Source organism: Myiozetetes cayanensis, unplaced genomic scaffold (genome assembly GCF_022539395.1).
Source record: "Myiozetetes cayanensis isolate MyiCay16 unplaced genomic scaffold, myiCay2020 scf48, whole genome shotgun sequence".
Classification (NCBI taxonomy): Eukaryota; Metazoa; Chordata; class Aves; order Passeriformes; family Tyrannidae; genus Myiozetetes; species Myiozetetes cayanensis.
Genome location: NW_026087720.1, coordinates 134521 through 162103, shown reverse-complemented (window position 1 = coordinate 162103; position 27583 = coordinate 134521). Strand labels below are relative to the sequence as shown.

The following is a 27583-nucleotide window of genomic DNA, read 5'->3' as shown; positions in this document are numbered from 1 at the left end:
CTGCCCTGCCTGGGTCTCCCCAGTAGCTTGAGTCTTGGAGGAGGTTTAGGTGCATGGAACAGTGAGTTACAGAGGCAGCTGGTCAGCAGAGAGGTTCAGTGAAGCAAAGCATGCATCAAGATTCAGGAGACTGTGGCCAGAATGGTGCTGCCTCTCACCAGACTTTCCTTGGCACTGATTTGGTGGGAGGTCAGTGGTGGAAACACCTGCTCAGTCTTCCCTGGGTTGTTTTAAACCTCTTGGTATGTCTCTGTCAGGTGATTTAGCACCTGCCCTGTCTGTAGGCACATCACTTCCAGCTTGGACTAGGTTTGCTCTTTTGGAGTTCCTGCTGTTCCTCAGTGACAGTTCCCTGTGTCAGTTCCCCGTCCTGTGCCGGCATTCCTGACACAGTCTCTGAAACCTGAACGTGGCATCACAGAGGCCTTGCCTGCACCTCTTACATCTCTCTGATTCCCTTTGGCTGCTGCTGAGTATCTGCCAGGAATGATTTAGTTCATTCATGGTTGGAGGTAGAGGCAGGGCTCGATTAACCTCTTCAGGTCTTCTTTGACCTGCTCTGTGTGTTCCTCTGAGTATTCTTGGATTTTATAACCCTGTTTCGCTGCCCTCCTGGCAGGAACTGAGCTGAGGCAGCAGTGGGAGCATGGTGGATGGAAGGGATGCTGCATACTGAGCTGGGAATGTGGCATCATGTGGGTCTCTGTGGGCTCTGACTTCTTGTTCCATTCATGGTTTGGGGCATTTACTGCTGTGTGTCTGAACTGTCCCTGGGAGTTCCTCTGGCACCTTCTTCCTCGACCTCTTCCTGCTCAGAGGAGATATTTGTGTCTGTATCCTTCCACACAGGGACACTTAACTCTTCTTCGAGACTTCTCTAGTCCCCTAGATGTGCTTCCTTGCATCCCGAGGGTACGGTCTGCCATCAAGTCCCCTGCTCTGGGGGGAGACGAGTTACTGGGCTTGGTCTCACTGGCTTGTCTCAGGTTCCCAGTTTCGGGATTAGAGCTGGTTTACTGGGGTTTTTTTGGTTGGTTGTTTTATTGTGCCTCTCAGTGCTGGAGATACATTGTTGGATAAACTTAGGTGTGATTTCTGCATCAGGAAAACACAATCTGATTGAAAACAATTGGGACAACTCTTGTCATTTTTCCCCTTGCTGATAGCTGTGGCATTGCAGATCAGTCAATTACTTTTTGTAGTTGCAAGTGGACCCTACTTTCCCAAGAAGATGGTTTAGAAGAAGATGGTTTCCCTTGGCTGTATGGGAGGTGATTGCTGAGGTGCTGGTATGCCAGGGAGGGGCCTGGGGGGGAAGAGGTAAATGGTAGAGCAGGTCAGAAAGGGGGAGAGGTCCTTGGGTAGTACTTGGGATATGTTAGGTTTGGCTGCTTTGCCCATAGTTGGGTTGCTTTCCATGAAATGACCTCTGCAGGTCTCTCCAGATTAATGCTTTTGCAGTAGAATCACAGAATCATTGAGGTTGGAAAAGACCTCCAAGACCATCGAGTCCAACCTTTGACCGAATGCCACCTTGTCAACTAAGCCACAGCACTAAATGCCACAATTATTTCATACATCCCAGTATTTCAATGGAAAATGCCCCTGGATGCCCCGTGCCTGCTGCAGGGAGTTCTGGTGGCATTTGTATTTCAGACTCGTCCTGTCCTACTGCACTGGACAAAGGTGGAGGCTGTGTGTACTTGGGTTGTGGTCAGGGCCTCTCTCTTCATGCAGCTGTACACCACTGCTGCTGCCTTGTGTTGAAGATCTGTCTCGGGGCATCGATAGCTCTCCGGTAACCCCCCAGTCCCTCTCAGCTGCGGGGTGTTAATTGTGGTGCCCTGATCTAATTCTGTTTTGGGATTGCCTTTCTGTGGCCCTGGATTGGTTTGTCGTTCCCTCTGGACCAGAGATTCTTCCCTGCTCCCACATGCCGTCCTGGCCCTGTGCTGTGTGCTGGGGGCAGCTGCTGCCCTGGCCCCTCCGGAGGGGACAGGCATTCCTCAGTCCTGCTTCAGTGCCTGGGAAGCAGCAGCTGCTGAGGCTTTGGCTCGGAGACAGCTTGCTTTGTCTTCGCTGGAATGTATTCCCCATGCTTAAGTACTTTTATGTATTTGCAATGCATTCCTCAGGGCCTGATACGGGGTTAAATAGTCGGAAATCCGCTGGTCTGTGCAGGGAGGGATGTGTCTGCGGGCAGGGAGCGACCTCCCTGGTGCTCTCGTCCCTGCGAGGCGCTCGGCCGTGCGCGGGGGCATGTGGGGCCACTCGTGTTCGGTGCCCTCGGCACCCTGCCCTGCCATTCCCCTCGTGCCTCTCCTGGCTGTGGACAGGCGAGGAGTATCCTCCCCTCCTGTGCCCTTTGCTGTGGGTCTGGGTGGAGACCCGAGCGTTGTTGTGCTGGTGCTTGATGTGGCAGCAGCGTCTCTTTGGAACTCAGTGGAGTAGTCACCTTTCAGTTGTTGATAATGTGGCCAGAAAAAGCTGAAGCCAGTTCAGGATCTGGCAGATGCTGAGGAGTGGAGAAGGAGACACTGCAGGAGCCAGCTGGGAAAATCTGGTGTTGGGGGGCAGGTGGTCTGCATCCACTGACTGTGGTCTTGTCCCACACCTGCTGAGGTGGTCAGACTGAGTCCATGGGTAACTAGCACGAGGGTCTACCTGGACAGTGGTTGTGGTGCCATTGCTGTGGCACCAGGGCTGCCCGTGGGGCTGGGGAGCAGCCGCTCCACTGCAGCTCCAAACTGATGTTCCCTCCTCTCAGCAGTGTGATCGCTTGTTTGACCTCTGCTCCCAGTGATCCAGCCTGGTGCTCCCTGGAGGCAGTGGGCTCTGCTGGAAGTGGACCTAGTCCTGCTCTGCTGAGGGAGCTGTGCAGCCTCCAGGGCTGGCATCCTGCCCGTGATACCCAGCCATGGGATACAGGTCTTTCTGGTTCTGTGGCCTCACCTGTGCCATGCTGGCTTTGAGCACGGTGGCTCGGAAGGGCCGAGTTTAACCTTGGAGCCGATCAACTCCCAAGTGTTTTGCTTTGCAGTTGCTGCTTCCAGCTTCCAGACTGGCTTTCCCCACTGGCACAAGTGTCAGAGGTCTTCTCTCAGCACAGGTATGAAAGGGTCTGGTCACACTTCCACTGCCTGTAGGTCTCTAGGCAGGCAAGGTAGGTGTGTGTGCTCCCACATCCCAGTACCTGGCTGTGGAGCAGGCGGAGTTTCTGCTTCCTCCAGGGGCAGGTCCTAGAATGTCAAACCCATGTTTAACTTGGAAAATGGAAGTGAAACACGAGGCTCAAATACATGAGCTGCTTTTACTGGCAGCATTCAAGGTGTGCTGCATTGCCCTTGCTGACGGAGGGAGAGATGGATTGACAGACAACTCCTTCCTGTGGTGCAGGGTTCCGTGCATTTGTCCAGGCCGGAGACAAACACAAAGATCAGCTGGGAGCCCAGCCCATGGTGGCTTGGGAACCAGGCCCTCTTGCTCATGAATCACTAGGAGAATTGTAATTATTTTCCTACTTCACAGTCTGATTCTGCCTTTAATTAAACCTGTGCTGTCCCGCTGGAGGCAGGGACTGTGCTGGCAGGGCTGGACAGTTGGACTTGAAATTCTCTGAAAAGAAATGAGAGGTGAGGAGGACCTGTCCTTAGCACAGGCACTTCCAGGGTTGAAAGGGTTGGCAAGGCCTCCACCTTGAATCCCTTTAGCCTGTGTTGGAGGAACTGTCATGCAGCAGGCATTGCTGGGGTGCTCGGTCCATGCAGCAAAATCATCTACTTCCAGTTCTGCTGTCTCAGGGCTTGTGTTTTGAGGCAAACCTGGGTTGTCATAGGTTGTTTCTGAGGAAGAGGAGGTGCCTAAGCCCTGCTGTTAGGGCAGCAGAGCTGGGAATACTGTGATGGTTTTGGCTGCAGAAACAGGAAGAGTCTGTGCCATTCCAGAGTGAAGATAATGTTTGCAGTGTAGACCTGATTCCTGTTCTCCAGCTGTATCAATCATCACCACCGTGTTTCAGAGCCGTTGACCTGTGTGTAAAATTGTTGTAGCTCTGTGGTTAAGCTGGTGCCCTGACTCCTCTTCCCATGTCCTGCTCCCCTCCAGCAGCACTGCCATGTCTCACCTCAAGGGATGCCCTGTCATTCTGAGGTGATGCACTGAAAGCTGCCTAAAGCCAGCTCAGCTGAGGGGAGGAATGACCCCACGGCCTGGTAGCACTAGGCAGCTGTGCCCCTGCTGCCTGAAGGAGGGGTGCTGGGGCCAAGGCAGTGCCCACGAGCTGTCCGTGCTGAGGACAGCACAGCTCCTTCTCCAGGGAATCTAGTAGAGGAGCCTGGGTGTCCATCTACCTTCCTCCCTCCCTCTTGACACATGGAGATGGCTCTCCTTCAGGTACAGGTGGGAACATGGGGGCTGGCCATCGGAGAAGAGCACAAGATGGTGTTGGGGAATGAAGACTCCCATGTCCTAGCCCTGTTCCCCTGGGATTAGTGCCAGGTGAAGCGGGAGCTGAAGGTCAGCCTCAGGTAGACCAGAAACCCCTTTTTTTATAGCCTCAGGAAAACAAAGAGTTGTGACGCCAACCTGGGAGGGGTGATCAGTCTTCATACAGACATGGTCGGTGTTTTCCAGGTTCCAGGCTCAACAGCCAAATGCTTTCTCTCCTTCCTTGGGAGTGAAGATGCATCTTCCTGCCGGTAAGACAGGAGCTGTAGGACACACGGGCTTGTGTTGCCATCGTGTGCACAGTGGATGGGCACAGGACTCTGGCCTTGTGACTGTGGTTGCTGCAGGCCAGGCGCTGGCATTGTGGGCACCAGCATTCCACACAGGAAGCTCGGTGAGTCTGTGGATCCATCCCCCTGAGCTGCCATGCACGTTCAGACTGCCCGATTGTTCTGGGACTGCAGCCCATTCCCCCCTCCTGTCTGAGCAGGCCCACCATGCCACTGTGGGGGTGGCTGTGGTGACCCAGCGCTGTTGTCCCCAAGCTGGGCTGGCTCTGTCCCTAATCCTGGCTGGGGAATAGTTGGCTTTCCAGCCCTGCCCTCGGGATTTTGTTGTTTCTGGGAAACGGCATAGCTGACTGGTGGCTCAGAGTGTTTGTCCTGATCCTTTTATCCATTGTCCTTTCTCCTTTTTTCATTTTCCACCTCTTGGTCTGACTGAATAAGTGAATGGGGGGAGGACCAAGGCTCTGCCAAGCATCAAACTGCAGCAGAAGGGAGCTGTGGGGGTGGTGTCTGAGTTCCCAGAATCACTATGTGGACACTATGGTTCTCTCAGCTTACTTAAGAGCTCCAGTAACCCTTCATTCATGTCCTGAGGCTCTGCTGCAGCCTCAGCACTAATGCTGGGGCTTCGTTGACATGAACACAGACAGTTAAAGAGGCAGGATTGAGTTTGGAGAACACGTCATGTCAGCAAGCTGGAGAAACACAATTTGGAAGCTTTGTCATGACAGAGAGGGGGATGGAACCTCCTCCAGATGGTTCCTTACACACAGAGGCTGGGCTAAGAGGGCCCCTTGAGAGACTACTGTCTCTGTACATGTCACATGTGACTCTGGTGTGTGACACGTATGTGACTTTGCTGTGTGTGTCTGTACCGCCCTGGATAACCTGCTGTAGCTGACCCTGCTTTGACCAGAGGTTGGACTGGAGGGTCTTGAGAGATCCCTTCCAATCTTAGCTGGACCCACGTCCATGGTGCAGATTACCTTTTGGAGCAAGCTGCTGTACTTAGCAGTCTTAACTCTCACCTGTGTCCCGCTACCTGCCCCTTTGCAGTTTTGGAGCTCTTGGCTCTCCAGAACTTCCCCTGCTTTCTGGATGTGCCTGTTAGCTCTGTGCTGGTGTCTGCAACCTGTGGGATGCCTGCCTGATGCTGTTCCGGGATGGGTGAGGACCGGGGTGGCTGGTGCTGTTCTCTCTGGCAGGGCAGGAGGTGGCTGGTGAAGCCAGGTTTGGAGTAGGACAGTCAGTTCCCCACACGGTGAATGAGGAGGAGTGGAGGGGACCCACTGTCCCTGCTCGGGAGTGGGGCATCTCCCTCTCCTAATGCTGGCCAATGCCACCTCCAGTGCCATCCGTGCTGCTAGGGACTTGTTGTGGCACAGTGGGGACATGAGGCCGGAAGGTCATTTCTGAGTTGGGTGGGTGTCTCCTCCCTCCTGGCAGCCCTCTGCTTTCCCCTGGGCCAGAGCTGGAGCTGTGCCCTGACCTGGCTGAAGTACAGGCTCAACCCTGAGTCCTGAGCTCCCTGGGGTCAAGGACCTTTGTGCTTGTGCCTCTCGCTGGGTGAGAAGCTCTGCAGTGGGTGTCAGGTATCTTTGTGTTATGAGGGGAAATCATGTCTGGGATAAGCAGCTGGACATCAACGTGTGAGGCTCTGGACTGCCCCAGTGCCAAGGTGTTCCAGCTCTTTGGCAGGAGCCAAAGGTGAATCTGCCAATGGAGCTTGTGTTTGCTGCTACCAGTGTGTCTTGTTTCCATAAACCGGCTGAGCCTGTTGCTGTTTCTCTGGGTAACCTCAAATCCAACCACAGTGTGCTGTGTGGGAGTGTTCCTCGGGCAGGACTGACCTCACCACTGAGGATGAGTGAGATACAACCAGGGCGGCTCTGCTCAGCTACTGTGGGGTCTCACTCTGAAGGGGATGTTTTGGGCACAGTTTTGGCTGTCACAGCATGATCCTGCTCTGGCCAAATTGACTTTAAAGGCAATGCTCTGAATCAAGAGGTTCTTTAATAATTGCACAGGGTTTTCATCTTTTCTCACTCCTGCACAGATCAACCAGTTGGAGCGAGGCCAGAGGAGGCCACAGAGATGATTAGAGGGCTGGAGCACATCTCCAGTGAGGAAAGGCTGAGACAATTGGGATGGTTTAGCCTGGAGAAGAGAAGGTTCTGGGGAGACCTTATTGCAGTCTTTCAGTACCTACAGGGGCTCCAGGAGAGCTGGAGAGGGAGCTGGGACAAGGGCCTGGAGTGACAGAACAGGGGGAATGGCTTCACACAGGCAGAGGGCAGGATTAGATGGGGTGCTGGGAAGAAATTTTTCCCTGTGAGGGTGGGGAGGCCCTGGCACGGGTTGCCCAGAGAAGCTTGGCTGCCCCATCCATGGAGGTGTCCAAGACCAGGTTGGACGGGGCTTGGAGCAACCTGGGCTAGTGGAGAGGTGTCCCTGCCCATGGTAGGGATTGGGACTGGGTGGTATTGAAGGTCCCTTCCTTCCAAAATCCTTCTGTGGTTTGGCATCTCAGAAGTGCCATCACATAACTTCCAGTCAAAACAGGGTCCAGCACTGAAAACCCATTAATGGATGTCTCAGTTCTCCAGTTAAGGAAAAAAAGCAGCACAGTAAGGAAAAAGGTGGGTTTGTAGGGGGAAGCTGTGTGACTGGAGGGTGTCACTGGGCAGGGTTTGGCACATCAGGGGCTCCCTAAGTTCTGCTGGTTCCTTCTCTTGGGTGATACTGGCCACACTCAGTATCTACCTGGCAGCAGCAAGGGACATTTACAGGTTTTTATTTGGTTCTGCAGGGGCCTGTGAACCACCGGAGTGGCTTGAGCAACCTGCTCTGACCTCATCCTGACTCTACCTTGGGCAGGAGGTTGGACTGGAGATCTCCCAGGGTTCCTTCCAACCCAAATCATTTCCTGGATCTGTGATAAAGGTCTGTGATGTATAAAGGATTGGAAGGATATTACATCACTGTCCCTTTTGACTAAGAAATCCATGGATCTGTGTTGCCTTTTTTTAAAGACTGAAGTAACTGAATTTCATTTCAGAACTTAGAGAAAACCCTTGAATGACTTCTCCTGTGTTTGCCTACCTTCAGCTCTCAAAGGGCTACTGAGGGAGGGTGTTGAAAACCTGCTGCAGAGCCTGGATTTCCATTTTCTGCCTTTCTTTTTTGCCATGTTGTAATTTTGTGGAGCATTTCTTATCTTTTGGCTCCTGGTGCTTTGCAGGCTCTTTATACCTGTCACTAATTAATGACTAATTACTGTATTACCAGTTAGTTACACTGTGGTTGCTCTGTTCTGGGTATTGTAAGAGTTTATGCCCCTAAATCTTAAATGCAGGACAGTTTTGTAACTGTTTTCTATCTTATCCACCCTGTGAACACTCCCATGCTCCAGCAGTGAATATCCTTGTAATACATCCTTGATTTACAAAGGCTTTTCCCACCAATTACCCAACTACTGTTATATTGGTACACTCCAATCTTTAGCTCTTTTGAATTAGTGATAACTTCCATCACACTCTACGCTGCTGGATTCCATTGTGCTGGAATCTGTCTGTGCTGCTCTGGGATTCCTGTGTGTTGGAATCCTTCTGTGCTGATCCATGTGGGCTTTGGGCTTCTGGGCTGCCAGGAAACAGGGAAAGATTGTACTTAGCTAATTTTCTTCAAACTTCTATTTTTGATCTTCTCTCAGTCCAGTTTCGACTCTGAAGGATCTGGGTCAGGCAGATTTGATGATGTTTTATTTTATATATCAGAAAACGTTGAAGTTATGGGAGTTTCGCCTTACTGGAGACATTCAGTGTGGTGCTAAATCCAGAACTTGTACTTTGCCAGCTCTGGGAAATGGGCTGAACTTTGATTAACGAAAGGGATCATTGCCAGTCTCCAGAGACATAGGCTTAAGGCTTCGCTCTCAGTTCTAGTGAAAATTTTTAAATGAATTTGTTCTAATTTTCCAGTGTCACAAGGGAATCTCCTGTGCAGCCCTTGCTTTGGGAATTGGGCCATTGGGCTGACAAGCTGAAGTCCCCAGTTCACAGAATACTGAGCTATAAATGACGTGGAAATTCGAGTCAGAGACAGCAATTGCAGCTCTTGGTCACATCCTCTTGCCATCTTTGGCAAATATGAAATCTGAATTCAAGCATGAGAACACTGTAATTCTCACATTTGTTTTTTGTGCCCACTACTGATGGCAATTGGCTGGTTTTATTTTTTGTCACATGTAAATATTTTATTCAGGTCCAGTGTAACTGACTCTGGCAGATGGGATGTGGCACTTGTGTCCTCCTCAGTTCCTGCATGGAGAGCTGTACCCAGCTCTGATGACGGTCTGGCAACACTGGGGGGTTTGGGAGCGTTTGGTTATCTTTTTATTTATTTATTTATTTATTTATTTATTTATTTTTTTATTTTTTTTTTTTTTTTTTTTTAAATTATTATTTAAAAAAAAAAAAGGAAAAGAAAAAGCTGGGTGAGAGAAAATACTGTGTGTAAATGTTTCCCAGATATATTGCTGTGCCACATATGGCATGGGTTTATTCCAGCTTATTCTAAATGTTATTTAGAAGTGTGCACATTTGTTCTGAGGCTGCCTGAACCCATAGGCAGAAGCACTGCAGCCTGAGCTGTGGATGTTCTGTCCCCGTGGTTATTTTCCAACATGCAGACTCTGGCAGGTCAGCATGATGTCTTGCCTGGAATTTCCTTGCATTCTAAAATTAGGAGAAGGCTCTAGGAAACAATAGCAAATCAAGTCTCTAAATTCCTGTTCCCCCTGAACCTTTGTTGTCATTTAGACTTTCACCCACTTCCTTCTCACCGAGCTGGTTTGCATTAGATAAACTAAGCTGAACAGAGCCCACAACGGTCAGTGAGGAGAGGGCTTATTTTTCATTTATTTACTCATTATACAATTGTTATGGTACTTTGGGACACCAGGAGTGTGAGTTTCTTATCAGTGCTGTTCGTCCCAGAGCGCTTTCTGTGTAAGGAGCACTGCGGAAGCGGGACAGCCACAGGGCACCAGGGGCTGTCCGTGGTTTGGTGCCCTCAGACACACTTGTGCCCAGCAGCATGTCCTGACTGGGACTTGGAAACTGCAGAGGTTTGGATCTGCAGCAGAAACTTCTCCAGATACACCACCAGGCCCCATGGTTGTCCCTGCTCGAGGGGTCAGCAGTTCGATTGTGCTCTGCACCTTGTGGGGTTTATGTTTGCTCCACCTCTTCATCCTCACCCCTCTCTTGTCTGCTCTGTGCTTGTATTCTCTGCAGTGTTGTGGGGGTCCCACTACCCCACACCTCATGGTACCTCCCAGTTGTTTGTGGGGAGGTCTGTCCCAGCAGCTCTTGTGTAGGTGGATACCTGGAAAGGTATCCCACTTGAGGAGGGAGATTCAGAGGTCACTCTGGTTTGATCCCTCTCAGCGTGTGCTGCATGAACAGCCCTGACTCTGTGTTTCTTGATCCGTGAGTGGTCTTAGGAGTCCCTGTGCTGCTGTGACTCCCTCCCTGCCTCTGCTGAGGGCAGACACAGGGTGATGTGGATTAGAAGTGGCTTCTGTGTGTCACTGCACAGACCTGAGTTTATTTCAGGTCACTTCTTAAACGATCTAATTTTCTGGAAGTGGCCCCAGGTTGTTTGTTTGTTATTCCCAGCGCTCCAAAACAATCCAGGAAATGCAGCAAACACCCCAGCCCTGGTTCCCACACTGTCCAGGTTCTGACCTCTGGCAATAGTCAGAAGCAGCTGCAGGATTTTCTCAGTTGATAATTACAGGCCATTGTGTTTAGAAAACTCACCAGGCCTGGTGGTGTCTTGGAGGAGTGTGATTGATGGATCCTGGAATTTGCCATTTGCAGCTTATGAGAGCCAGGGTAGGTGTGAAGAGGTTAGGTGTTGTGAGGCCCCTTCTAGTCACTGTTCCTATGGCTGTTGTGTTTGTAGAAAGGAATTTTCTTTCCTTCTCTAGTTCTGTGTTACCTGGGCTGTACAGCTTGCCTTGACCTTTTCCATCTGGCACAAGGAGCACAAACAGCCTCCCTGATTGTGAGGGGACCTGCCACTGATGTCCTGACAAAACATCCTGAACAGCAGATGTGTGTGATAGCAGGGGTAACACTTTGGACTGGAAATCTCCCTGTGTTTCTCCCTTGTTGGCTTGCCTGGACCAGACTCAAACTTGAGTCTCTGTCACTCTAGAGCAAGCTGCTTTGGAGTGACTTCCCCGTGGTGCTGGCTTTGAGAGCCTGAGGCGAACTGTTGTTGTAGGAAACAAGGAATGTCCAGTTTGTATCCTACATGGGAGGGAGAAGAAGAGTGGGATAACAAATGGTAAATGAATGATCAAGCTTAACTCATTTATGCCTCTACTCTTTCACCATCGTCCCTTGTAGCCCTTCATGGGAACTCTCATTCATGCAGTGGCTGCCCTGGGAGAGCCCGACCAGGACAGGGGTTATGGGAACAGCCAGGTGTCTCGGGGATGGCTCTGAGGCTTGGCCTGAGGTGGGCAGACGAGTTTCTCTCAGAACTGCTGCTGACCCAGTTGTGTCCTCTCTGTCACAGCCTTTCTTCAGGCTCCTGAACCTGCGCAAGCTGGGCCTGAGTGACAATGAGATCCAGAGGCTTCCCCCTGAGGTGGCCAACTTCATGCAGCTGGTGGAGCTGGACATCTCCCGCAATGGTAAGGCCAGAGCTGGGTGGGAGTGGTGCCCAAGCCCTGCAGTGTTCCTGGTGTCCTCCTGTTGGGAGAGGCAGTGCCCTTTCCACACCCTGCGGAGCGGTCCCCCGGGGATCCTCAGCTGTGACAGTGGGGTTGTCTTACCATGGCTCAGGCTGCCATCAGTACCTGCTGTCCCATTTTCCACATGATAGGCTTTTCTCAAGCCTCTTTTGTTCTTTCACCTATTTTTCCCAGACATTCCAGAAATTCCTGAAAGCATCAAATTCTGCAAATCCTTGGAAATTGCAGACTTCAGTGGGAATCCTCTCTCCAGGTAAGAAGGCATATGTAACCCATTAGTCCAGCTGAGTAGAAGAGTTGTATTTTCCCTGGCTTTCTCTGGTCTTCATCTTGTAACTGTCTTCCTGTGAAGCCAAGGCCTGGGATCGCCCTACCTGTGCCAAACCTGCAGGTGTCTGCTCTCCTAGCAGGTGAAACACTTGGCCCAGGGAGGAGCTGCTGTGTGCTCTTTCCTCTGCAGGGCCTGTGCCTTGGACTGATGAGCCCTTAGTTGTATTGGTGTCAGTGATGAGGACTTTCCCCCTCCTGGAATGAGTTTGTTGCTCCTTCCCCATCTCTTCACTGTGGTCACAAACCAGAATGGACATGGGCTTGTGCTGCTGAGGAGGAAAGGCCTGTGCCCCTCTGCACTGCAGAGGAGGAAGGACCTGCATGCTGTTCTCTCCTTCCTCTCAGCCCCTTTTTCCCTCCCTCTCTTATTCAGAACTGATGACAACCATCTTTTGAACACCATGTTAGGTTGTTTCCCTGATATCTCAGTGCCCCGAGCTGTGCCTGAGTGGGAATCTTTGCCTTGTCTCTCAGTCCTCTGTCTCTACAGTTCTTAATCCATAATGTTTGGGAGTTCACCGTGGCTCCCCTGCCTTGGTGAGCTGTGTTTCCGGGCACTGGTGTTTTGCTGCACTGTCTGCCAGGGTCCCTGCAGGGGCCACTGAGGCCCCAGGTGCCCCCTGGACTTTGTGCCCAGGGCAGGTGCTGCCCAGGTCTTCCTTTAGGCAGATATAACTTTGCTTCCCTCCTGTGGTTCTGGGCACTGCTAGAGTGGGACAATCCAGCACTTCTGCACTAGGTGTTATTTGTCAGAGCCCTTTCCTGGTCCAGGGTTGAGATGAGTGTGGGGAGACACGGGGCCTCCAGAGGCTGCCTGCAAACAGCAAAAGAATTTCTTCCTTCAGGGTTTTTCCCTATTCTGTCACACCTTGGATCTGTTGTGATGGTGCTTGGTCCCAGGGAATGCTGCGGTGAAATATCCTTTGTTGGGCACTTGTAGTGTTTGGGAGCCCTCCCTGCTTCCAGGTGTAAATGATCCCATGGCATGATTTAGTGTGGCATTCATGCTCAGTACTGCAGAGCTGAGTGTGCACACCTGGACAGGTACTGTCTTGTGCAAGGGTTTTTTGTGGTCTTGAAAACAGAGCTTGTCCTGGATCAGCAGCCAGACTCAGTGTTGGTTCCTGCCTGTTTCTTTTCCACGTCTTGATACTACTTGGGAGAAGACTGGCTTAGGGGTAATTTAGGTGTTTGGGGGCATTCAGTGCTTTGTACACAGGATTAATGGAATTTTGTTCGTGTTCTCACAGGCTTCCTGAGGGCTTCACCCAGCTCCGGAGCCTGGGCCACTTGGCCTTGAATGATGTCTCCCTGCAGAGCCTCCCCACTGACATTGGGAAGTGAGTATGGCCCTGTCCTGGCGGGGAGGAGGCTGGGGTGGGGACAACACACTCGTGGGATGGGGACTGGCAGGACCTGGAGGGATGAGCCAGAGGCAGCTTTGCACCAGTGCTGGCAGTGCTGTGTGGACACCTCTGAAGCCTTGGCTTGTTAAAAACCTTTCTACAAAGGTTCCTGTCCAGGCCCCAGCAGCTTCTCTTCCTGTGGTCTGTGGCACAGTAAGGAGGGATCCAGGCTTCTCAAATCCTGCCTTTCCCTATGTTCCTAGTTCCCATTTGCCCCTTTCCAAGCAAATGATGACTTTGGAATTATTTATGCTGCTGAAAAATGGCTCCGTGGGGCTTTGCCCATGGGGTGCAGTGCCCTTCCCATGGGATTTGGCTTTCCACACTTGCAGGATTTTACCTTTCTGGGCAGGCAGTCCTGTTGTGACAACGTGTTCCTTGTCCTGAGTGTGGGCACAGTGTTGTTCCCCATGGCTGCAGCAAGCACTCACCTCCATCAAAGCCATTTCCACCCCTGTTGTTTTTGTTCCCCCGTCTCCATCCACGAGTGCACGCTCATGCATTGTGCAGGACACGAGGGGTCATCCCAGGGGAAGGGAGATGAGCAGCTCCTTTTGTCCCTGAAGCCCTGTCCAGTGAACCTGGCTTTTTCGCTCCCTTTTCTCTTGCAGTTTGGCAAACCTGGTGACATTGGAGCTTCGTGAGAACCTGCTAAAGACTCTCCCCACGTGAGTGTCTGTCTGGGGGCTGTAGGAGGCTCCTGCCTGATCATTCTTGGTGCTTCCTTAGGGACTGAATCTTCAGGCTAGTGCAGGCTCTGGCACTTGGCTTGGGAGGGCATAGTCTGGGCATAAGTCGGCTGCATCTTGCTGAATTTCAGTAAATTGGGGTGAGGAGGGAGAGGATGGTGCAGGGCTGGAGAGCAGGGAAGGATGTTCAGAGCCTCTACTCAGTCTCTGTGTCAGGATTGCTTTGTAATAGACAGGGTTCCCCAAAAAAGCTGCTGGAAATAGTGAGAACCATTTTTCCTGGAGAGGTGGAGCAGACAATGGATTCTTTTGGAAAAAGAGAGAAAACTGTATGGATATGGGTGTAGGAGGAGCTCTGTGCACAGTGAGGTTCATGATTTGAAGAGCAGCAGGATACAGCTGAAGGTATCTTTTGCTTCTGACATCTGTTCTGTTGAGTATCCCTCCTGGTTGTTCTGGATGGGATAACTGCCTTCCCTGCAGCAGACAAAACATAAGCCAGCAAGAGAGAAGAGGTAAGTGTCGTTAAATGTTTCAGAGATAGGAACAGGGATGAGCTCCTGGTAGGGGACCTGGTTAGTGCAGGTGATGCTCTCAGGTAGATGAACGTGGAGAACTAACCAGTCCGTACAATAATCTCTTCTTTGAGCCATGAGAGTCATTTGTTCAGTTTTCTACCCTCCATCAGCTCTGTCAGCTTGTTTCCTGCCTGCTTATCCATCCCACTGATGATTCCCCAGCTTTTCCTGTTGGTAGGGGTTCTGCCTGACCCCTTTTTGAACAGCAATGTGTTTTGGGCCACACAAACTCCTTGGTGAAGGTGTGACACATGCAGCTGTTATCATCTCCTCAGGGCTGTCTTAACTGTTCCTGGTGGGAATTCAGTTCAGCTGCTACTATTTTTCCTCCCTGGCTCCTCTGGTTTATAGAATCATAGAATCATATAGAATCATAGAATAGAATGGGTTGGAAAAGACCTCCAAGATCATCAAGTCCAACCCCTGATCCAACTCTAATTACTATATCATGGCACTAAGGGCCATGTCCAATCTCTTTTTAAAAACTTCCAGGGATGGTGAATCCACCACCTCTCTGGGCAGGCCGTTCCAATGCCTGATCACCCTCTCTGTAAAGAATTTCTTCCTAACATCTAACCTAAACTTCCCCTGGCAGAGCTTGAGCCCATGTCCCCTTGTCCTGTTGTTGGTTGCCTGGGAGAAGAGACCAACCTCCACCTGGCTATAACTTCCCTTCAGGTAGTTGAAGAGAGTGATGAGGTCACCTCTAAGCCTTCTCTTCTCTAGACTAAACAATCCCAGCTCCCTCAGCCTCTCCTCATAGGACTTGTGCTCAAGTCCCTTCACCAGCCTGGTTGCTCTTCTCTGGACCCGCTCCAGCACCTCAACATCCTTCCTGAACTGAGGGGCCCAGAGCTGAACACAATACTCAAGGTGTGGCCTCACCAACGCAGAGTACAGGGGAAGGATCACTTCCCTGCTCCTGCTGGCCACACTGTTCTTGATGCAGGCCAGGATGCCATTGGCCTTCTTGGCCACCTGGGCACACTGCTGGCTCATGTTCAGCCTCCTGTCAATCAGCACCCCCAGGTCCCTTTCCACCTGGCTGCTCTCCAACCACTCTGTCCCCAGCCTGTAGCGCTGCAGGGGTTGTTGTGGCCAAAGTGCAGGACCCGGCACTTGGCCTTGTTATTTGAGGGAGAGGGCAAGGGAGGCAGCTGATGATCCTGTGTTCAGGCATTTGGGGCTTTAGTCTTGGCTGGTGTGATGGCTGTGCCTTCCTCAGAGATGCTGCTTTGATTCGAGCTCATGTTCTTCCCAAGGTTATTTCCCTTTGGGACCTGCAAACACAGGCTTTATGTGGCATCAGTTATATCTGCTTGTAGAATTCTGGGGCAGCTTCGACCCAGAGGACAAGAGCCTTCTAAAAAGAGCTGAAAGGACCTGCCCTCGTCAGCTCTCAGGCCTCAGGTCTGGTGGTTACACCACACAGAAGCACAGATCAGAATCACACGATCACCCTGTCTCTGGTGCCAGAGTCACCGGATCTTTTCTGCACAGAACTTGACAGCAGTGATGCTGTCACAGAAATGTGATAGGAAGGGACCAGCTGAGATGGTCCTGTGTGGAATATCACCACAGGGAGAAAACAAGAGCCAAAGCTCCTTATCATAGCATCCCAGGGTGGTTTAGGATGGGAGGGACTTTAAAACTCATCATGTTCCAAGCTCCCTGCCATAGGCAGGGACACCTTCCACTAGATCAGGTTGCTCCAGGTCCCACCTGGCCTGGCCTTGAATGCTTACTCCAGGCTGAGAGCAAGCAAGCAGGAGGAGTTTGGGTCCCGGTGTTGGGCCCCACTGCTCTCTGGGCCTGTGACTGGGTGTCCATACAGGCAGGTACCACTGCTGGGTTCCACCGTGTCAGTGAAGAGGTACAGTAGCTACATCCAAAGCTGGGCTTTCAAACTGCAGTGAAGATGGTCCCAATGGCTTTTCACCATCTCAGAACCAGCAAGTGTTTGAAGTCTGAGAATCCAGTCTGTGACCTAACCCCTTGGGTTTCCGGGGAGATCTCTCATGCCCAGTGCTCCCATGTTGCCCTATGGTAGATCAGGGTGCTGTGCACCGACATACTTGTTGTGTGCTATAAAGTGTTGGAGTTTTTCACTAGAGTATTAGTCCAGGCTCGATACTCATTCTGCAGTGCAATTCCAGCTTCTTTTCATCTTTCTCTAATTCCCCAAATTTTATTTTGGGATGACTTCCAAAAGTCAAAAACGGATCTTGAAGGCCAAGGCAATTCTGATCAGATCTGTCAGTCAGATACGAGATCGCAGTCAGCAGCCAAAGCCATGTCAGTGGTGCTGTTGGGTTCCCTGCCCATGCCCAAGGCTCTGGTACTTTCTCTGGCTGCACGCTGTGTCCAAGAATGACTCTAAATGAGTCCAGGTGACCTTGCCAAAGAGAAGAATGACTTACCCAAATGGCTGGTGCTTTGTTTTCAAGGTTCCTGAGCCCAGTGGGTAGATGGGCTTCAACACTGAGAATTTGGGATGGCATAATCCATCAATGTGTTTCTGGGGCTTGTTGTTCTGGTTCAGCTACTTGAAAGATTCAGCTTGCAGTGACCTTTACTTGCCAAAATTCCATTTCATTGGTCAGTCTTCTGCTGTTGACTGAGTTCTGAAACAGTTCAGCCTGTACAGCTTGTGATCACCCCTCATCTCTCCCACACAGATGGGACACAACCAGTGACTTGGGAAGGGCGGCTCTCAGCAGTGTGTTCTCAGGGAATAGTGGAGGGTGATCTATACTGAGGCCTTTTGCCAGTCCTCATACATCAGCGTGGATTTCACAGCTCACTTGTCCCTGTTTAGGGAATTCAAGCTGTGAAGGTGCAAAGGGACAGTCAAGGCTGCATCACCTTTAGAAGAGTCAGAATTGACGTACAGTCGTGGTGAGGGAGTGCTGTGTAACAGGATCCTTTGGATGACTCTGTTGATAAACCTTTGCTGGAGTTAATGTAATATCTCAAAGTCCACACTGTGTGCAGTAGGAACTTGCTTTTCCAGCGTAGCCCAAACGGTTTTACAGCCTGGCCCAGGCAAGACAGCTCCCTTTTATTGCAGCCCCAACAGCCTTGGTTTGGGTGGTGTTGACAGGTGGAGCTGTTTCTAGAGATATATGAGGGTTTCTGTTTTGGGACAGTTCCTTAGGAAGAGAATAAAGCTGTTCCCTGCTGGGGGAGTGGGCAGGGCTGGGCTTGCAGCACTGCCCTGGAACACAGTGAAAGACAGCAGCCCCCCTTTGGGGAGGTGGGGTTGGAGCTGATGGGTCAGACTCAGGAATGAGGATACATGAGCACCTGGGGCATGTCAGGAAAACTGTCCCCTGGGTTTGTGGTACTGCAGGTCTTGTCCTTCCCCAGGTGTGACGTGTGGGGTGCTCAGGATGTGTCCATGGGCCACTAGTGGGGACAAGGCTGTAGGTCCTGTTCAGTGTCTTCACAGTGAGCTTCTGTCTGTACATCGTGACCTCACCTGAGACATCATGCCACTGTTGTCTTTCTGTCCTCTTCAGCAGCATAGGCATCCTGTTTGGGGAAACTGGGACTGTTGAATTTGTCATTCCTCCCTGTCCCTGCAGCTGTGCTCCCCTTGCCCCCCAAACATGTCTTGTCTGGTCTCTCCTGTCATCTACTGAGTCCCTCCTGTTACCTGTCAGTCTGTGCCCAGGTCCCTGTCCTTGCTGCAGAAACGGGTAGTGATGTGAAGGTGTGGCTGGTCATCTGTTATGGTTTTGCTCAAAGAGTATTTTGTGGTGGGAGGGGGAGAAGGCAAACTGGTATCAGTGGAACTGGCTGTGCTGGGACTGCTGGTTCCTCTGAACTCAACTCCTTGGGGCCGAGGGTCTGGCTCAGGGAAGGTACTAGCTCCCTAAACTGCTGGGCTCAGAGGGACCGTGAGAAAGGTCAGGGTTGCCCCACCTGCTTTAGGAGTTATTAGAGATCATGCGATTTGTGTGATGTGTGTCATAGATGTTAACCTTCCGCTCTTCATTTCCTGTTTTATCTCTCTCCCCTCTCTGCCCCCTGTGCCTTGCAGTTCACTCTCCTTCCTTGTCAAGTTAGAGCAGTTGGATCTCGGTGGCAATGACCTGGAAGTACTGGTAGGTGAGGGCTGGTGGGGAGGGAATGTGGGTGGTTGGTAGGGGCAGACCCGCGGTGCAAGCAGGTGGGTTTTCACCTGAAATGCAAAGAAATAGACCTGCAGGTTGTTTGGGAAGATTCTGATTTACCCAGCATGGCCCAGTTGTTCTTCCCAGATTAATGTTCTCTTCATGTGTCAGCCCTTGTGTCTTGTGCCCTGTTGGCCTCACACACAGCTCGCTCTGCCTTTTCCAAGTTCTGGGGTGGTAATGCTTCCTGTCTGGCTGCCAAGGATCTTTCCGAGGAGACTCTCTGGTGCTTTCCTTCTCCTCTGTCCTGCACTGCCCCCAGCTGATTTTTCTTCTCATCCAGCTTCCTGCCTTTCTCCTTTCTGATTTGATTTCTGCCCTGTGGAGTCCTGGGCTGTTCTGTGTTGTCCCTGGCAGGAGGGGCAGCCTGGTGTGGGGGTGTCTCCACCCAGTGTGTGGAGAACCAGGGCACAGTCTCAGAATTCATCTTGTCTCGGGCACCCAGTAACATTCTGTAACTTTGCAGCTGTGAATTAAGCTGTTTCTGGATCCTGCTCTTTGTGTTCTGGAATGGGTTTTGGCAGAAAACCATTGAAACTGGGAGGCAAAGGGGTTTGTGCAACTTTGCTATGCAGAGGCTGAACTCACCTGTGAGAACAGGTGTTTGACACGTGAGCCCCACTCCAGTGGAGCAGGAACTCTGATCACTGGGGAGGTTTTTTGGGGTATGAAAATGTGTCTGCCGTGGCTGATGGTGCCGCTGGGTCACGTTGAGTTGGCCAGTGGTACCCAAGTGTTTGTTTCCATGTGTGAGAGGAGGAAGATCGATTTCATCTGTAAGGCCAGAGTTTCCAATCCCCTAGAATCATGGAATCATTTAGGTTGGAAAAGAACTCTGAGACCATGGAGCCCAACTGCTCCCTCAGCACTGCCAAGGCCACCACTGCCCCATGTCCCCAAGTGCCACATCCACATGGCTATTAAATCCCACGCAGGGATGGGGACTCCACCTCTGCCCTGGGCAGCCTGTGCCAGGGGAGGACAGCCCTTTTTGGTAGGAATTTCCCCAATATCCAACCTGAACCTCCCCTGGCACTACCTGAAGCTGTTTCCTCTTGTACTGTCCCTTGTTCCCTGGGAGCAGAGCCTGACCCCCACCTGACTTCACCCTCCTCTCAGGGAGTTGTGGAGACCAGGAAAGTCCCCCCTGAGTCTCCTTTTCTCCAGGCTGAGCTGCCCCAGCTCCCTCAGCTGCTCCCCATCAGACTTGTGCTCCAGATTTAGTTCTTGCCTTGCCCACTGCCAGACAGTTGCCTTCTGTTGCCTTCCATGTTTCCCGTGGGACCTCCTGCAGCCAGTGGGCTGTCCCAGACATTCCCAAACATGTGTGCTTCTATGTTGTAATAAACTATGCAGTGGATGGTCTTGGGAGGTGTGAGAACCAGAACAGTGCTGGCTTTGCAGAGTGTGGTGTATTTTAGTGTCCTCAAACAGCTTCTCCCTGTGGAGGGGACTGATGCTATAGCTGTCCTGTCTCTTACAGCCGGACACTCTGGGTGCGCTCCCAAACTTGCGTGAGCTTTGGCTGGACCGGAACCAGCTCTCGGCCCTGCCTCCGGTGAGTGCCGTTTGAGGCCCTCGTTCACCCCTTTGCCTCTGCCCCAACTGCTTCCTGGAGCTGTGGTGTCTCCTCTCTGATCCAGGAGCTGGGCAACCTCCGCCGCCTGGTCTGTCTGGATGTGTCAGAGAACAAGCTGGAGCAGCTGCCCAATGAGGTCAGTGGGCTGGTGGCACTGACGGACTTGCTGCTGTCACAGAACCTGCTGGAATGCATTCCGGATGGGATTGGTGAGTGTCATGGGATGGGGAGCACTGCGGGACTTCATTACCTGGACAGTGCTTCTGGGGGAGCTTCAGCCAAGAGTGTGTGTGACAGAGAATTAGGGCTCTGTGGACGCAGGCACAGTCACTGAGAGCAGAAGCGGTGGGTGATACAAGTGGGCAGAACTCTCCAGGAGAGTTCAGGTGCTGCTTCTGCATCAGGCATGGGTGAGGCCTGTGAACAGGCCTGATGGGAGGAAAGGCAGCCTGTGTTGTTGGGTTACATGATCCCTGAGGAGATCATGGCCAGGGGAGTGTAGAACAGCATCCTTCCCCTGGCACAGCTCACACCTAACTTCTTGTCCTGGCCAGGTCAGCTGAAGCAGCTCTCCATCCTCAAGGTGGACCAGAACCGGCTGACAGACATGACAGAGTCAATTGGGGACTGTGAAAATCTGTCAGAGCTCATCTTGACCGAGAACATGCTGACGGTGAGCGCAGGGCAGACATCTGCCCCTCCTTTGCTTTCAGTGTAGCCACCTGCCAGGGATCCCTTCCCCTCTTCTGCCCTCTGAGCTGGATTCTTGGGTGTGCTCCAGCTGCTGCCATGTAGAGTTTCACCAAGCTCACAGAGTCTTGGGAAGACCCTGGTGGAAGCTGCTTTCTCTCACTGATTTTTTTTTTCCCTCTGAAAAATTCTTTGGGATAGCTGGGATGCTGGGATAGTCATTCCCAAAGCCCATCCAGGCTGCATTGACAAGGGGGCCATGGGATAGTTTGATTGATAATGACCCTGCTGCAAACTGCCCGTTATTTGATTGGTAAAACACAAGGATTGGGGAATGGGCAGATGAACAGGAGGAAAGTCTTGACCAATGGTGGTCTGAGTGTGGTGTGCTGGGGGGAGGAGTTGGCATGGATCAGACTGTGAGCCCAAGGGAAAACCAGTCCCAAAGTTGTCCTGAAGAGCGTTATCCCAAATGAGTCTGTTTGTTGAGATAGGAGACAGCTTGTTACCCAAACTGTGCCTTTTAGCCTTCCCCAGAGGACTTTGTGCCTTTTACCTCAATTCTGCTGCTCCTTCCTCTTGCAACCACTGACTTGCCTCCTTCCCAGGCCTTGCCCAAGTCCTTGGGCAAACTGGCCAAGCTGACGAACCTGAACGTGGACCGGAACCGTCTGACGTCGCTGCCGGCAGAGATCGGGGGCTGTGCCAACCTCAATGTGCTGTCCCTGCGGGACAACCGGCTGGCTCTGCTGCCCCCTGAGCTTGCCAACACCACTGAGCTCCATGTCCTGGATGTGGCTGGGAACAGGTGAGCAGCAGGAATGTGCAGGCTAACAGGGGTGTTCCTGGGCAGGCTGCTGTGACAGAGATGCTGGATATGTGTGGATCCTGGGATCTGCAGTGTGGAGAAGCCCAGACTGGCTGCCAATGGATCAGCTTTTGCCTGGGCAGCCCTTCTCTGTGTCACCTGAACACAGGGTGGAGATAACACAAAGTGTGAGGGCATTTTGCCACGTGTGAAATAAAGATCAGGGGAAATCCCTGGTTACTGACTTCCTTCCTGCAGATTTTGTGGTCTGTGTCTGCCATCTGTCCCCAGGTGGTCAGTGCCAAAGCCTCATTCATGGTGTGCGGGTACCTGGGAGCTGTTCTGAGTTCTGCAGGTTTGGGCTGCAGTTCTGTTTGCTAGGGCTGGTATTTTTGGGAGCAGCTGGAAGCTGACCAGAGGTTCTGTAGGGAACACTCTGTACTCTGGGCTGTGAAAGCATTGTTTTTCTGCCTCCAAACCCCTCATTTCACACTTCTGTTGGGAGTTGTCCTCAGCTAAAGGCTGGTGAGGGTAGGTTACTGGAGCCCAGTTCACTGCCGTGGCAGAGCCATGGGCAGCACAGATCAGCTGCTCCAGTGGTGCAGGAGTGAGGGATCTGTAGCAGATTGCTCTCTCTCTCTCTGTTGAGATGGGGCAGCCTGGAGCTGAGGTGAGTTCCTTCCTGATGACGTAAGTTTAACCAGCAGTTGTTCTTCTCTTTTGCAGGCTGCAGAACTTGCCCTTTGCTTTGACAAATCTTAATCTGAAAGCCCTGTGGCTGGCAGAAAACCAGTCCCAGCCCATGCTGAAATTCCAAACTGAGGATGATGAAAAGACAGGAGAAAAGGTTCTCACTTGCTACCTGCTCCCTCAGCAGCCCTCTCCTAGCCTGGGTAAGAATCTGTGTCACAAGCACTGGCTGCAGAGACATGTGCTCCAGAGGGGGCTGAGGCCTTGAACCTTCCTCTCTGCTGGATTGGACTGTCCCTTACTGTGATTCCTATAGCAGATCCAGGCTCCTGAACAGCTGGGACACTTTTCCCAGGCAGAGGTCGTTAAAACTGAGGAATTGCTTCTCTGCCAGATGATTAAGAAGCTTCAGCCTTGTCTCTGAGTGTTCTTCTTTGATCTACTGACTGAGCAGTTCATTACCTATCGTCCTATCACCATGATATTCTTGTGTCAATACTACTGATTCCTGCCTTAATCCTACCTTTTTCCTTACTTCTTGAGTAAGGAACACTAGAGCTAAACCATCAGGCCCTTTTGTAGAGGTGGCTGTAGATCTGGTGGGAGATGTACAGAAGGTGACAGGAACTGGAGGTCACAGCCTTTGTCCTCGAGGCCTCTGATGCCAGGGGCAGATCCGGCAGACATGCCCTAATGGGATAAGCACTGGCTTTCATCCAAGCCTGGAACCCTGCCCCTTCTGAAAGGAGCTCCCACTGTGTTCCCTCTCTCCCCAGAGAACCTCCTGCAGAACAGTGTGGATGAGAGCTGGACGGACACCAACTTAAACAGAGTCAGTGTCATCCAGTTCCTGGACGAACCCAGAGGAGATGATGAGGAGGAGTCTGGAGCTGAGAGACGGGTAAGAAGCTCCTGGAGGCTTGCTGGCTCCCTGTGGAAACACAGGCACAAGCTAAGCTTTCCAACTATGGGGAGCCACTGTGGTGTCCGTATTTCACCCTGTGACACTGCTGCGGGCATGTGTGAGATTTTCACAGCCCAAAGGGCATTTGGTGCCCTGAGGAACCAAGCAGGAGTGAAAGGGAATGAATTCCCTGGGAACTGTGGTGCAGGATCTTGTTTGGGTGCTGTCCCATCCATGGGAGTGGAGCTGTGTCACTGAAGTATGCAGAGAGCACTGGGGATGTCCAGAAATCCCAGCAGAGCCCTGTCAGGATAGGGTTTAGCTGACCCCTGTCCTGGGGAAAAGCTGCCCAGCCAAACCCAGTCCATCCCTCTCCCTCCAAGCATAGAGCCAATGCAGTCTGTGCTGTGGGGAATCCTGTTAGTAAAGTACTGAATCCTGTAGGCAGCCTCAAAACCTGCAGGAGATCATTGTGCTTTCAGTGCAGATGCAAAGGGCGGGATAAAAGTTTGTTTTCAGCAAGTGCTCCAGGGGTTTCAGTCTCCTGCAGGATTTTTTTTTTCCTTTTTATCTTGTGGAAAGCCATTTTTGAAATCTGAATCCTTCTAATGAGTGATGTTTGCAGGTGTCCTGGCAGCATGTGTGTGCTGCTGGCTTTGGGAAGTTTGGGGTTTTTTTGATTGTTCTTAACATTTTTATTAATTTTAGAATGCTGATTTTCTTGACTCTTCCCTGGCTAAGCAGCACCAATTCTGGTGCTTTCGGACTTGGCAGACTTGTTAAGTAACTCCAGAGGGATTAGGGAAATATCCCAAGAAGATTTCCCACCTGTGTTCTGGAGGGGTTTCTGTGTCAACGATTTTGCATTTACTAAGCCTGAAGCACCATTTAAAACTTGCTGTCTCCATCATTCCTCCCAGTCCCTCTATCAGATGGAGAGCAGGATGATGTCCAGAGAGAACTGAGTGTTCCCTGCCTCCATCCTTTCCCCTTCCCTCTCAGCTACAGGCTGTGTAAAGCCTGGAGCAGATCCTGCAGCAGGACATCTTGGTCATGTCTGGCTAAGGCTCTGGCTCTCTGATAAAGATGTTAGTTACCTGCAGGGGTTCATTCCTGAGGCCTGGCACGTGCTGCCCAGGCCGGAATCCCTTTCCTGAGGGTTTCCCTTCGGCAGGGCCTGCAACGCCGAGCCACCCCTCACCCCAGCGAGCTGAAGGTGATGAAAAAGGTGATTGAAGTTCGACGCAACGAGGTGAACGCTGCAAAGGCTGATACTGACCTGAACTCTCCTAACTCAGAAGTGAGTACTGGTCACTGGGCAATGGATAACCATAGAAAACATGGAATCATGGAGTGGTTTGGGTAGGAAGAGACCTTACAGACCATCCAGTTCCGCCCCCTGCCATGGGCAGGGACACCTTCCACTAGTGAATCATGTAATGAATCTGGGGAATGGAGAGGCAGAAAGGACTGACTTTTGGGAAAGATTGGGAGGGACTGAGAATAGATTGTCTGGATTCCAAGGGTTGGGAATCTGCCTTGTGGTGTCAGGAGGGGGCATTTTGATAGAGGAGTAGATGGGACCAGGAGACAGAGAACGGTAAAGGGAACTATGTGTGAAGGTGCCACTTTTGTCATAGACACAGGGAGGGAAAGAGAAGACTGATATTCCCAGTAAGGAATGATGGGAATAGAGCACTCAGAGAAGGCACCTTGCTGCCCTGGGATACTGAGATTAATTGCCTACACAGGAGGTGGGCTGAGGTGGGCCCAGATGATATGGAGGAGGCTCAGCAGGGGAAGCCTCGGGCATCCTGAGGGAAAGCTGGTTCTCTTGGTGCTGGCTCATTCCCGCCTCACACCAGTCACACCACATGGCTCCGTTTGCTGCTCTGGGTTCCATCCTGACCATCCCAACTCTTTCCTCAGGAGAAGAGGCTGAGTGCCTCGTCAAATCGCAGTGAGGACTCCCACGTGTCCACCAGCACTGTCTCTGCAGACTGCAGGGCAGAGGAGGGCGACCGGGGCTGGCCCAACGGGCAGGTGCCCAATGCGCGGGACCTGGAGAAGGAGGCAAAGCCCAGAGCAGAAGAGGAGCATAAGGAAGCTGCTGGCCAGGAGGAGGATGATGTGGAAGTGGAATACAATGAGGTAGGAACCTGGGAACTGCAGCAAGGTCATGAGAAAAAGTGGAAGGACATGGAATTTTCAGAATAAGTGGGAAATGGATGTACAGGTAAAGGGGTATGGGATATAGGCATCACTGGAGGCAGATCCAGGGCATGGAAGGCAGCACAAACTGAGATTGGGCAACCTAAGCTGAGACTGAGGCAGCTTGTGGGAGATGGATCCATGGGAAACTGGGCTGGACAGTGCGGGAGCCTGACAGGGGGTATGGGAAAAAGGGAGTGACAGTGACAGGTTTCAGTGTCCTTCATCCCTGGAGCTGACAGAAGCAGGTCTGGGGGAAGGAGTGGATATGGAAAAAGGCAAGGATGGTGCAATATTAATGTGTTTCCTGCATGTCCCTGAGCACACAAGCAGTGAAACTGGCTCTGCCTGATCTGGGAGGGGGGACACATGGACAGCAAGTTCTGCACAGCCACACATCGGTTACCTGAGGCTCACGGCCTGCCTGGGGCTTTGTCATCACAGCCCACTGTACACTTTGCTGAGGACACACTGATACGGAGTGAGGATGAGGATGAAGATGAAGAGCGACCATTCCCAGTGGAGAAGCAGAGGCTCATCCGCAAGGACACGCCCCATTATAAGAAACACTTTAAGATCACTAAACTGCCCAAACCAGAGGCAGTGGTGGCACTTCTGCAGGGGCTGAACAGTGACGGGGTCCCTAAAGAGGAAGAGGAGTTGGGAGGCTGCAATAACAACACAGAGCCCGAGGATCAGGAGGAAGCGTGGGATGAGGATGACAGAAAGAATGGAGCTTTGTCTGCTCAGCCATCTGTGAAGGTAAGGTCTTGTGGGGAGGGGGAAGGTCAGAGGGGTGCAGACCTGCCCTTTCCTCCTTTGACCTGCCAACCAGGCTGATGTGGTCGTGAAGAAACTGCTGGCGAGAGGCTCCAGCACTTGGGGATGTGCTGGGAGTGGGAGAGCTGAAGGTTGTTGTGGGGCTCGTAGGGTTGTCCATTGTTGCTGTTTCTGACACCTTCACTGTATCAGATCCTTGCACCCTCCTTGTTCCGTGTGATGTTCCCTACACTGCAGGAACAGTTCTCTGTCCCATTGCTGATAGGTTCTGCTGTTCCTTCCAGCCACCTCCTCGCTTGCTGGTTGTTGCTCCTCATTCACAGCAGGATGAGCTTTATCCCTGAGTGGACCCAATCTCAGACTGACGTTTGGGCCACTGACACTTGGCTTGCTGCCACAGTGCTTCCAGAGTGTGTGAGGGGAACCCAGAGCATGCCCTTCCCTGTGCTTCCACCTAGGTGGAGCCTGATGGATGCTGTGTTGGGATTTAGGGCAGCTTGTGCTCTGGAGCTTTACCATGAGGCTATGATGGGCCTTCTTGGTCATACTGGGGCTGATGAGGTAGGAGGTCTTTGCTCTGCTCAGCCATTAGGGACACACAGAGGTTCCTGCTTGAGGGAGTTCATCACAATGGAATAGGAATACATGGATAAGGGACACTGCACGAGGTTGGAGCAGTTCTCCCTGAAGCTGGTGTGAGGTGTATTTGGCAGGCAGGGATTAGGATATGGCTGAGTCTCCATCTTAGTGTGACACCAGCAAATCTTGTGGGTGAGATGTGGGTCTCTGGACGTAGAAGCTGCTGGAGTAAAATCTGTTCCTGCTGCAACAGCACATGCTCCAGACTGTCAGGATCACTCCCACCCTCACTGGATTGCCCAGGGGAAAGTCCTTGCCCTCACTTTGCTTTGAAGCCTTACCCTCCGTGGGTGTTTGCCCTGCTCTGCCTGAGCTGATGCAGCTCATCCTGTGTTCCCTAGGGATGAGACGTACAGTTTTCCTGTTGGTGGTGAAGTTCCTCAGAAGGAAAAGGAGTTGCTGCTGCTTGTAGGAATGTGTGAAACTGTCCTGAGTCCCCTTCATCTAAGATCTGCTGTGCTTGGGAATGCCCTCACTCGGAAAGGTTCTTTTAGCCAGGAGGTTCTTTTAGCTGAGGAGGCACCAAAGCGCTGGCAGAGCCCTTGAGACCTGTCTAGGTGTGCTGTACTTGTCAGAAATTACCTTGGATATCAGCTAAG

General features: G+C 51.8%; 1 protein-coding gene across 25 annotated transcripts in view; it reads left to right on the top strand.

Annotated features, from left to right (window-relative positions):
• SCRIB (scribble planar cell polarity protein) overlaps positions 1-27583 on the top strand; it is a 99541-nt gene that overhangs the window by 6657 nt on the left and 65301 nt on the right. For 23 of the 25 annotated variants that reach the window (XM_050331135.1, XM_050331128.1, XM_050331121.1 and 20 more), the window contains exons 2-15: positions 11325-11442; positions 11677-11755; positions 13083-13172; positions 13850-13906; positions 18551-18614; positions 20167-20241; positions 20327-20471; positions 20817-20935; positions 21561-21760; positions 22487-22653; positions 23227-23351; positions 24529-24654; positions 25284-25505; positions 26010-26327. In XM_050331135.1, coding sequence (XP_050187092.1) covers positions 11325-11442; positions 11677-11755; positions 13083-13172; positions 13850-13906; positions 18551-18614; positions 20167-20241; positions 20327-20471; positions 20817-20935; positions 21561-21760; positions 22487-22653; positions 23227-23351; positions 24529-24654; positions 25284-25505; positions 26010-26327 — 1905 coding nt within the window. Of the gene's footprint in view, positions 1-7542; positions 7677-11324; positions 11443-11676; positions 11756-13082; positions 13173-13849; positions 13907-18550; positions 18615-20166; positions 20242-20326; positions 20472-20816; positions 20936-21560; positions 21761-22486; positions 22654-23226; positions 23352-24528; positions 24655-25283; positions 25506-26009; positions 26328-27583 lie in introns of all 25 variants that reach the window. The other 2 variants (XM_050331130.1, XM_050331115.1) reach the window with 2 other exon arrangements.